General features: G+C 38.5%; 1 protein-coding gene across 1 annotated transcript in view; it reads left to right on the forward strand.

Moving 5' to 3' along the window:
* Positions 1 to 12,286, forward strand: part of SCAI (suppressor of cancer cell invasion) — a 135,497-nt gene that overhangs the window by 86,910 nt on the left and 36,301 nt on the right. Inside the window, exons 6-12 of the mRNA XM_035015821.1 lie at positions 460 to 558; positions 5,906 to 6,002; positions 7,665 to 7,763; positions 7,918 to 8,070; positions 10,993 to 11,094; positions 11,351 to 11,452; positions 12,142 to 12,220. Of these exons, the coding sequence (XP_034871712.1) occupies positions 460 to 558; positions 5,906 to 6,002; positions 7,665 to 7,763; positions 7,918 to 8,070; positions 10,993 to 11,094; positions 11,351 to 11,452; positions 12,142 to 12,220 (731 nt within the window). The remainder of the gene's footprint in view (positions 1 to 459; positions 559 to 5,905; positions 6,003 to 7,664; positions 7,764 to 7,917; positions 8,071 to 10,992; positions 11,095 to 11,350; positions 11,453 to 12,141; positions 12,221 to 12,286) is intronic.

The raw sequence follows: 12,286 nt of genomic DNA on the forward strand, positions 1-12,286 counted from the left end.
TTAAACAGAGAACCTGATTCATCAGCATCCTCTGAAGATCAATATGGATTAGTCCATTTCTGAGTCCTATGAGGAAAAAAAAAACTGAAGAAATGAGCCAAAGGACAAGTGACTATGTATGGATTTGGGGAAGGCCATGAAAGGTCTGGTGGAAAGATTTAACTGGGTGGAATGCTCTTTGGAGAATCCCTTCAAAGAATAACAATAATATGTACTTTGGATTGCCATCACAAAAGGCTTGGGAGCTTGGGGAGGTTTGGTTTTTTTTGTTGTTTTTTTTTACCTTGTCATTATTTTTACCCATTGTAAGGGTGTTATAATTATTGCTTTGCTGATTCAAATTTAGGGTAGTCCTTCCCATCCCCTCGTGTAGAGGAGTAGAGGAAGAATGAAACAAGTATTCATCATGAAGATTTTGAGACGCTGTCAAATTTAAGGATTTTTTTTTTTTCCTCATAGCCTACGCACGTCTGAGACCAGCTATCTGAATGAGGCTTTCTCCTTCTATTCTGCAATCAGACAGAGGTCATATTATTCTCAAGTCAATAAAGAGGACAGGTATGCACCTACTATGTTTTTAGAAAGGAGAGAAAACACTCAGAATTTTTAGTCTGTGTGGAAATTATGCAAAGAAGCACATATTTGTTTCTAACTTTTATTAATTTAAATGGTATTTACTGAGCACCTTACAATGTACTAGGTCTTCTTAAGCATACAGACGTATGTTACCTAAAAGCAATAAATGTTATAGATAGAAGAGATGTCACAGTACCTGGGGGAGTCAGAGCACAAAGGGGGGGTTGATCATTTCTTCTTGAGAGATGAGGGTTCCAGGAAGTTCCAGAGAAAAGAAACAATTCCCAAGTGAGGCTTAGCTGATAGCCTTTGTTCTTTTCAGCCTGTATAATTTGAATTCATATACATTCAAAAGCCTGTTGACAGCTGTTGGTGGGACTAAAGAAAAGGCCCTAAAGCTGTTTACATTGTCTTGTATAAACTGGGTACCTTACTGTTGTGTAGCTCCACTGTAAGAAAAAGAATCACGTAGAATTCATTCTTTCCCAGTGGCAATCTATTGAGTGCTTATTATACATTTGGCAGTGTGGTGTAGATGCTTGGGTGGGAGAAGGAAAAAGAAAAGAAGGTGTACAGGTGTTCTCTTTGCCTTTCAGAGAACTTCTTATGGGAGTTACAGACGTATTTTGGGTACAGGCAGACTGATGTTATTAATTCCAGGTGAAGACGGAATTGCTGAAGAAATCAGGGTTCTGCTGGAGAATCTCTGTTACTAGTGTTTCAGGAACTGTTGGAAGAGAAAGCTCAGGCATAGAAGATCTGAATGTTCCCTCTACTGCCAGCAACAGAACTCACAGTTGTTATATAGTGAAAAGATTATATTCTCTTAGCAGTAGACAAGAACATAATTTTGACATATTTTTCTAGAGGACACTTTGTGGTTGGCTATCATAAGCTTTCTGGCTAAACAGCAACATTTTTTGGAAAGCCCCGCTCTTGTAAATCCCCTTCATTCCCTAGCAAATCTTGTTCAGGCTTGTCCAAAGGAGCTTGCCTGATATGAGCAAGGCCTGCAGATGCTGGATTCTCCACTCCCCCCGCCCCCCCAAAGTCAACGCCGTGCTTCATTCTTAGAAGTTCCATCAGTTACCTCTCCTTCAGATTTTCTTACAGTTTGCCTCACCTGTTCTCACTACAGATATATTTCCTCGGAACCCCCCACCCCCGTTTTTGTATTCATATTGTACAATTTGTGTGAATTCTTGGTGAGATAAATTTTATTTCTAAAAATATGCGAAAGGGCTATGTAATTAGTATCTTTTCAGTATGAAAATACATATAAGGAAAGAACCATTTTAAGCAATAATGAAACACCTTGTATAATTCACTCTTCTGCATGTTCTAATTTGGCTCAAAGGGAAATTGGCCTTGGGCCCTTTGGCTTAAAACCCAACAGTTTCCTTTATTAAAATCCTTTTCTATCCTAACAGCAAATACCCCATGTGAATGATTTTCCTGTGCTGCCTCCTAGAGCAAGGCAGATGAACAGAGGTAGGATTATTTGTAACCAGGATGACAAAATCTCTTGCTTCAGGCCACTAAATTAGAATGAAAGGACAATCCAGTGTGCAAAATCTTGACCTTGTTCCCTGTACCTTAGGAAGGATGGTTGTTGGTAGGATGTTTCTTAGTTCATATAGGGCAGGAAGACAGTCAAGGTAGCAATTGCTAACAGCTACAGAAATGAATAGCTGGTTTATCATAATGCCCTCTAGTTCCATCCATGTAGTTGCAAATGGCAAGATTTCATTCTTTTTGATGGCTGAGTATTATTCCATTGTATTAATAAAATAAGATGAAAACAGAGAGGGAGGCAAACAGTAAGAGACTCTTAACTCTAGGAAATAAACTGAGGGTTGCTGGAGGGGAGGTGGGTGGGGGGATGGGGTGATGGGCAGTAAGGAGGACACTTGATGTAAGGAGCACTGGGTGTTACATGCAAACTGATGAATCACTAAATTCTACCCCTGAAATTAATAATACAGTATATGTTAACTAAATTGAATTAAAATAAAATGAACAGCTGGTTGATTAAAACTAAGTAAGAGAGTATTATGCAATTTCACAGTTGCTTTAAAAGCAAAAATCTCTCCTCAAAGGGGCAAATTCTCCCTGCACTATCTCAGTACCTAAGGACTGTGTTAAAGCCAGAAGGAATGGTACATTCCAGCGATCACCAGAAGTGACACATATACAACTCTGAACATGTCTCATTCCATGGGCCCATCCTGTTTAGTAGGGGAGACATTACTGGAGCCACAAACCCTGCCTGTTGCAAACAGCTGAGGCCAAACCTGGTCAGAGTTAGATGTGGAGAGGATGAAGTTTCTGAGTACCCAGAGGTTGGGGCCACGTGGCAGTCAGCCACCTGGGAAAACAGTTTCTCCGGCAAATGTATAAAGTCAGTATCTTAGAAGTGGTGGGCCTGGCGGGCTGGACAAAGCTACAGTTCTGGAGTACCAGAAGAACTTAGTCAGGAGAATCATGATGTCAACCTTAGTGGTGACAGTATGGAAGTTTTTGATCATGGGAAACGTGAATCGAACCTTGAGGACCTTGGCATTTCCTAGTAGTGATATTTATAGGGAGGACTTGAAGTGGACCTTTCTAGTGTGGTTCATGGGATGATATTTTTCTTCTGCAGTTTGGTATAGTGTCAGACAGTAGGGCTGTGGGCTGTTGGGTTTTCAGGCCTGACTGGGGTAGTCTCTTGTGTGTACGAGTGGATAGTACTGCCTTATTTCTCTGCCCTTTGCTGCTAAAACTTTAACACAGTGATTTCCACTATAGAATGCATCCACCTACTTCTGTATGTTTATTTAATACAGGGATTGGCCTGGCTGTTTTTGAGCTGTCTGGTAGCTTAGGATCCTATTTATATTTTTAAAGTGTCATGAAAAAAGAAAAGATAGATACACTATAAGCACCATATGTGCTTACAAAGCTAAAACATTTACTTTCTGGCCATTTGCAAAAATTTGCTAATCCCTGGTTCAATATGTGTTTGTGGATTCTGTGTTACATAGTTGTATAATATGATACAGATTCACAGAACCTATTTTATTTTTATCAAAAAATTAAAGAAATTGTCATACTAACATTTCAACTATGAATTGACATCCTCCTCCTACAAATTTTCCTCCTGTTTTGAATTCCACTTCTGATAATGTGGCAGGCTAGATAATCAAAAATACTGTCTCCAAAATACCTAGAGATGCTCAATATAACGATCAACTGTCTTTTTAAGATTTTGTTTATTTGAGAGGGAGAGAGACAGAGATAGTGAGAGCATGAGCAGGGAGGAGAGGGAGAAGCAGGCTCCCCACTGAGCAGGGAACCCAACGTGGGGCTTGATCCCAGGACCCTGGGATCATGACCTGAACTGAAAGCAGACGCTTAGCGACTGAGCCACCCAGGCGCCCCAACCGTCCTTTTAAATGGACAGTTTAGCTGTCAAGAAAGTAAGGGAGAAATCCTCAGGTCATTAACCGTGTGACCAGTGCTAGGACAACCTTGTAGGAGGGTGGTTCGTTTTGGTGATAGAAAAGAACTACTATGGATTTCTTCAGAAAGAGGAAAATTGGGGACACCTGGGTGGCTCAGTCGTTAAGCGTCTGCCTTCGGCTCGGGTCATGATCCCAGGGTCTTGGGATCGAGCCCCGCATCGGGCTCCTCGCTCTGCGGGAGGCCTGCTTCTCCCTCTCCCACTCCCCCTGCCTGTGTTCCCTCTCTCTCTGTGTCTCTCTCTGTCAAATAAATAAATAAAATCTTTAAAAAAAAAAGAAAGAGGAAAATTGAAATTGAAAAGAAGGGGTTGATATACAAGGTATTGGTAAGAAAAAAGTTATCCCTTTGTTCCCTAAAAAGTCACGGACTTCATAAGACAGTAATCATTGTGTAATAGTGGCTAATTGAGGGTATCGAGATAAAATGGGGCCAAATTCTGGACAACAATAACATGAAAGAAGAAAGTAAAGAATTAAACCATACCAATAACATCCATTTATTGTTCAGAAGAAGCTTAGAGTAAGTAAAGTTTGCTTATTAAAATATTAAGAAAAATATTTTTAAAGAACATAAAGAAAATGTACAATTTCAAAACAGGTAGAAGGGGAGGAAAGTAAAGAATAAAATTATGATGTATGATCTTTACAATAAAAGGTAGGAAAGGAATACACACTAAAATAAAGTATAATTAGCACAAAAAACTAAAGTAGAAATAAGTCCAAGTACATTGGTAATCATAGTAAGTGAAAGTGATCGAAACTTCCTAATAAAAGTTAGAGATTATCAGTATCCCTTTTAAAGGAAAATCCAATAATATAGTCTTTATAAAAGATCCTCCAAAGATATAAGGTACATAGAAAAAGATAAAATAGATATCAAGGGGAAGAAATGCCACTATATTTAAGGCAGAGAGTATTATTAAGGATAGAGGTTTACTTCATAATGATACAAGAAAGAACTAAAAAAAAAAAAATAGAAAAATTCTAAACTTGTAGATCCCCAATAATGTAATATTATAATAAATCAAAAAGTGACATATTTTATGGGAGAAATTGATAAATGATCTAATGTGTACAAGAAGATTTTTAATATACCATATTTAATCATTTATATATCAAGAAGACCAAAAAATGAGATTTGAGTAAAATAATTAAAAACTTGTCCTAATGTGCTTAAGACTGCCTACAACAATAAGCGATGCACATAATTTTCAAGCTTAAATGAAACTTGTGTGAAATTGATTTATACCTGACACAAAACAGGTTTCAGTTATTCTCAAGTGTAGGATGTCTAGCCATGGTGCAGTGCCATTAAAAATTAAGAATGACAACATAGTTTTCTTATGTTCTTCCTGTATTTTCCTGCCTGTTGTCTTCTACTCTTTATCGTCTTACCTTAAACATCACTCTCACTAGGAAGCCTTCTCTGTGGGCTCAAAGAACATCCCTTAGTTCTTCTGTTCTTATACTTATTCCACTCTGTTTTAAGTGTTTATCTGTCTTCGCTACATTTTAGTTAGTTTCCTGTCAATGAGATCTGTGAAGAAGGGGCTGTAACTATAGTTGTTTGTTTTAATCATTCTTCTCGCACTTAGCAGGGTGCCTGATACAGCTAAGTTCTCAATGGGTATTTGTTCAATGAATGAACATGAAGAATCTGTAAGAAATGTGCTTAAATGTGACTACAGGTCATATGCAGAAATACTTGTAACTGTGCAAAATAGGATCTAAAAGAGTTTAAAAGCTGCCAGAGAGTTGGAAAAATCAAAGAGCATGTTTTCTTTTTTTAGTCTAATGAGTAACTTCCTATTTATCTGCCGTAGACCTGAGTTGGTCGTTAAGAAGCTACGATACTATGCAAGATTTATTGTAGTTTGTCTTCTGCTCAACAAAATGGATGTTGTGAAGGATTTGGTGAAGGTAAGTGTGCTTTTAAAATTATTAAAATCCGGAGCGCCTGGGTGGCTCAGTTGTTAAGCATCTGCCTTTGGCTCAGGTCATGATCCCGGGGTCCTGGGATCGAGCCCTATGTCAGGCTTCCTGCTCCACGGGAGGCCTGCTTCTCCCTCTCCCACTCCCCCTGCTTGTGTTCCCTCTCTCGCTGTGTCTCTCTCTGTCAAATAAAGTCTTTAAAAAATTTAATTTAATTTAAAAAGTAAAATTATTAAAATCCTGGCCCATAATTGTGTATGGATAATTTTGTTTTTCAAAAATAGATTCAGGATAAAAATAATTTTAATATATGTAAATCATTACAGCATTCAAAGTATAGTAACTTTATAGTATATTCAAAGTATAGTAACTTTGGACAAGGGTAATGCTAAAAGGATTTTCCTGCTCTCTCCATATTTCAGATATACACTAGCCAGAGACAATTCTCTTAATTCCTTGCTTTTGTCCCTTAAGCATGTTTTACATTTCACCACCCATCAGTGGATGGTTGGGAAATGCAAACCAAAGTTAAAATATTTGGTTTAAGAGAAAATAATTGAAAGGTTAGGTCAAGAATAAGCATGTAATGTTTTACAAAGGTATTGTGAATGGGTTTTGGTCTTTCCATCCATTTACTGTGTCTGCTTCACTGTCCTTCATTAGCTTCAGTAGTTAGGAGTTAGCCGCACTCAGGATTCACTCAATATCTGTAGTTATTGCATACCCCATTCTGGTTGCACTCTGTAGTCAGTCAGTTGTTTCAGTGGCCTGCTTGCTAATTTTTGATACTCAAGGAGAACATGCTAGTTTTTTGTGGGTTTTGTGTATGTGGGTTTTTTTTTTTTTAGATTTATTTATGTATTTGTTTGAGAGAGAGAGAGTGCAGGCAGGGGAAGGGGCAGAGGCAGAGGGAGAAGCAGACTCCCTGCTCCCAGAACCGGAACGTTATGACTTGAGCCGAAGGCAGATGCTTAACCAGCTGAGCCACCCAGGCGCCCCAGAACATGCTAGTTTTGACAAGTCCTCCTCTGTCTTCTTCCATCTCTAGTTACTAATAGGACTCTTCCCAAAACACACTATGATATAAATCCAAAGAAAATCATCTAGACAGTCTTCAGTTTTTTATAAGTGTTAAAAATTTGGGGTTTTACCTTTAAGAGTCTTCTGTTAATAAATTAAGTGCTGATGCAGCGTTGATTAGATATGAGTGACTCTGGATCTCTATGAAGATCTTATTGGTGTGGGGTGCCTGGGTGGCTCAGTCATTGGGCGTCTGCCTTCGGCTCGCGTCATGGTCTCAGGGTCTTGGGATCGAGCCCCGCGTCGGGCTCCCTGTTCCGTGGGAAGCCTGCTTCTCCCTCTCCCACTCCCCCTGCTTGTGTTCCCTCTCTCACTGTTTCTCTGTCAAATAAATAAAATAAAAATCTAAAAAAAAAAAAAAGATCTTATTGGTGTGTATTATTCTGGAGTCTTATTTTAAAGCAAAATAAAGTAGTTTTCTTCTTTGTTTTTGGCTATAATTGGGACTATATATTGATGATAAGCTTCTTAAGTATACCAGTTTCTGTCAAGAATGTGGTACACTATAGCAATCTAGTTTTATGTGTTTTTTTCCCATAATCATTTTTCTTTGTGATATTTTAAAATTAGGAGTTGTCAGATGAAATTGAAGATTATACTCACCGCTTTAATACAGAAGATCAAGTGGAATGGAACCTGGTGCTTCAAGAAGTAGCAGCTTTCATTGAGGTCAGCTTCGGACGAGAGAGATTGTCGTAATTAGGGGAAAGTAAATGCATGTGTGGTAAACATTTTTATCGTGTGTATATGTCAAGAAGTGGGAATAATTTATGACATTGACATTTTGTCTTGGCCATCGACTACTGACTGCTTTTTTCTCCAGGCGGACCCCGTGATGGTACTGAATGATGATAATACCATTGTTATCACATCTAATCGCCTTGCTGAGACAGGAGCCCCATTGCTGGAACAGGGCATGATTGTGGGGCAGTTGTCTCTGGCTGACGCACTCATTATTGGTAATTGTAATAACCAGGTAAAGAATTGTGAAGGAATTATACTTAAAGTGCACTTTGAAAAATAATTCTTTTTTTTTTTTTTTTAAGATTTTATTTATTTATTTGAGAGAGAGAGAGTGAGAGACAGAGAGCATGAGAGGGAGGAGGGTCAGAGGGAGAAGCAGACTCCCTGCCGAGCAGGGAGCCCGATGTGGGACTCGATCCCGGGACTCCAGGATCATGACCTGAGCCGAAGGCAGTCGCTTAACCAACTGAGCCACCCAGGCGCCCTGAAAAATAATTCTTTATTATTATTTTGGAATTACAGATTATTACACAATGACTCTTTCCTCGTAAATATCCTAAATCCATTTGTGAGGAAATGGTTAATTCAATTATACCATGTCCATATGGTCTGTTTTACAGACATTTACAGGTATAAAAAGAATTTTTAATCGCAGAGGAAGATATACTCATGATATGGTAAGTGAAAATAAACTTGGTTTAGAGCTATATAAACTGAATTATTTCATATATGTTAAAATGTCTGTATACATATATGTACAGGCAAAAAGACTAAGAATAAATTTACCAATATCATGAAAGGTTTATCTCTGGGTAGCAGGCTGATAGGTGATTTCTTTTCTTCTTCTTTTTTAAAGCTTTACTTTATTTAAATTTTTTAAAAGATTTATTTATTTATTTTGAGAGAGAGTATGTGTGAGCAAGCAGGAAGAGGGGAAGAGGAGAGAGAGAATCTCCAGGAGACTCCCCACTGAGTGCAGAGCCCCACACAGGGCTCGATCCCACAACCCTGAAATCACAACCCAAGCTGAAACCAAGAGTCAGACGTATAACCAACTGAGCCTCCTAGGCACCCCTATTTTCTTCTTTATAACTTTCTAAGTCCGTATATTACTTATACAGTTAGGCAAAAAGGGAGGAAGAATTATTTTTAAGTATATTTATCACAGCAAATATCAAATATTTTTTGTGACAGAATAATTCCATGATGATAAGGATTTAACGTACCAGAAATGTAAATTTACTGGAAATTATGGGATATCAGAAAAGTGTCCAGGGAATACATTTTTCTATATGCATTATTTACACAAGTTTTAATTTTGGATCCTTCCCTCACACCTTTTATTTTTGTTATTGTTAACTTTTTCTAGTACTTCTCCAATTTGGGCTTTTAAAGCTATTAATTTGCAGATTTAATTAAAAACTTGCTTGCTTATGGGCAGAAGACCTTAACAGACATGTCTCCAAGGGAGACATCCAGATGGCCAACAGACACATGAAAAGATGTTCAACATCACTCATCATCAGGGAAATGTCCATCAAAACCAAAATGAGATATCCTTTCACATCAGTCAGAATGGCTAAAATCAAAAACACAAGAAACAACAAGTATTGGCAAGGATGTAGAGAAAAAGGAACCCTCTTGCACTGTTGGTGGGAATGCAAACTGGTGCAGCCCCTATGGTAAATAGTGTGGAGGTTCCTCAAAAAGTTAAAAGTATAGAACTACCCTATGATCTAGTAATTGTGCTACTGGATATTTACCTCAAAAATACAAAAATGTGTATTCAAAGGGATACATGCACCCCTGTGTTCATTGTAGCATCATTTCTAGCCAAACTGTGGAAGCAGCCCAAGTGTGCATTGATAGATGAATGGATAAAGAAGAGGGTCTGAGTGTGTGTGTGTCTGTACAATGGAATATTGTTCAGCCATAAAAAGGAATGAAATCTTGCCATTTGCAACAACATGGACAGAGCTAGAGAGTATAATGCTAAGCGAAGTAGGTCAGAGAAGGGATAAATACCATATGATTTCACTTATATGTAGAATTTAAGAAACAAAGCCAATGAGCACAGGGTAAAAAGAGAGAGAAAGAGAGAAACCAAAAAAACAGACTGAACTGTAGAGAACAAACTGATGGTTACCAGAGGAGAGATGGGTGGGAGGATGGGTGAAATAGGTGATAGGGATTAAAGAGTACACTTACCATGATTTAACAAAAAAATTTTTTTACATAACACATTGCCTCCCTGAAGTTCTAAGGAAGTATTAATTCAAAACGGAAAAGGATGCAGTCTTAAACATCGAATTAGAGCCAAAATGTACTTAAGAGGTTATGAAATATGGGCCATAGACAGGGCACCTGGGTGGCTCAGTCGTTAAGCATCTGCCTTCAGCTCAGGTCATGACCCCAGGGTCCTGGGATCGAGCCCCGCATCGAGCTCCCTGCTCTGTGGGGAGTCTGCTTCTCCCTCTCCCACTCCCCCTGCTTGTGTTCCCTCTCTCGCTGTCTCTGTCAAATAAATAAATAAAATCTTAAAAAAAAAAAGAAAGAAATATGGGCCATAGCCATATTCTAGCAGCCTGTTTTGCCAAAAGTTAGCATGCTTTGAAGGACCTAATATAGGTCTTTTTGTTTGTTTGTTTGTTTGTTTATTTATTTATTTATTTTTGACAGAGGGACAGAGAGAGTGTACAAGCAGTGGGAGAGGGAGAGGGAGAAGCAGACTCCCTGCTCAGCAGGGAGCCCGACATGGGGCTCGATCCCAGGATCCTGGGATCATGACCCGAGCTGAAGGCAGATGTTTAACCGTCTGAGCCACACAGGCACCCAGGTCTTTTTGTTTAGATGACTACTTTATGATTTTGGAAATACCTGAGGAAGTTGATGGATTGACAAATATAAATAGATGGAGAGATACAGGATAATGCAAATATAGAAAGTGTTAATGGTACAAGATCTAGATGATGAGCATTGGGTATTACTGTACAGTTCTTTTAATTTTCTGTCTTTGGAAATGTTCTACAATAAAACACTGGGGAGTAAAATTACCCAGTGTCATTAAGTACACACGAATGTCAGGGGTAATATTATGGTCAGAGACTTCTTGGTCTGGGTACTGCATTAATCGTCAGGTTTGTTTTCCTTGCAGGTTAAGTTTAGTGAACTAACTGTGGACATGTTCCGAATGTTACAAGCCCTGGAAAGGGAGCCAATGAATTTAGCTTCCCAGATGAATAAACCTGGAATGCAGGTGATCTTCTCTCTACATTTGCAATTTTGGTAACACTGTTGCTGCCTCTGGTCCTCATGGAATGCTATTATTCAACAAATGCCATGCATGTGAATGAGGAATTCTCTTGATGAGACAGACACAGGAGAGATAAGCACAGCAATAGTAACACAGAGTAAAAAAAGCTATTTGATGAAGAGGATTGTAAAAATAGTCATTGATAATTCATCTGTCACATACAGCGTGTGTGTGTCTTGTTTTCTATGTATAAATACAGGAATCAGCTGATAAACCTACCAGACGAGAAAACCCCCACAAGTATCTGCTGTACAAACCAACCTTCAGTCAACTATACACATTCTTAGCAGCATCTTTTAAGGTATATATGATCCAGTACTTTTTGCTATATGAGGAAAATGTGCCCTAAAGAGAATCTGAGAGTCACTCTTTGACTGTTTGAGTCAAGAATTTAGATAAAATATGAAACTGAAACCTGCACTCAGAATATCTGATCACAGCTATTTTGGAATGGAAATTGCTTATGATGTTATGACGGTTCCTTACCATTAATTAACGAGAATATTGATGAATCATCATTCTTCTCTCTCCAGGTTTTTATGATAAACTACATTAGGCATAACATTGCACAAGCATGTTGTATGTTCAGGCAGCTCTGGGAAGCACTGTGGTCGTCTGAAAGAACTATGAGAAGTAGGGAATTCCTCCCAACGTTTATGTAGAGAAAGCCACGGGCAGGAGTTTGTCTTTTAGACTTATAGTCAGGATCCTTACTTCTCCGTTTCAAGGTTTGCAGAGAACATTCTCTAAATGAGGTTTTTGAAGAAGAGAATGAATTCAAAACTTTGGGCAATAGTAATAGATTATAGATTCATAATGACCCTTTGTTGTGTAAACAGTTAAGAGTTGGAATCTGCAAGAGTGATTGATCTCTTAAAGAAGATGGAAATACGTTGAATTAGGTTCTTGTTGTCCCCTCAACTTGAAAATGTCAGGAACATTAAATAAAACTGTTTGTTGCTTTGTATATGTGATTTTCTTTAATTTCAGGAGCTGCCTGCCAATAGTGTGCTTCTGATTTACCTGTCAGCCACTGGCGTTTTCCCCACAGGTCGTTCTGATAGTGAAGGTACAATAAAGGAATGCTCCCTGTCGTGAGCAGGGCTTGAATTCTCTTTATTTTCTACAAGACGAT

Source organism: Mirounga leonina, unplaced genomic scaffold, assembly GCF_011800145.1.
Source record: "Mirounga leonina isolate KUSES-001 unplaced genomic scaffold, KU_Mleo_1.0 Mir_170, whole genome shotgun sequence".
Lineage (NCBI taxonomy): Eukaryota > Metazoa > Chordata > Mammalia > Carnivora > Phocidae > Mirounga > Mirounga leonina.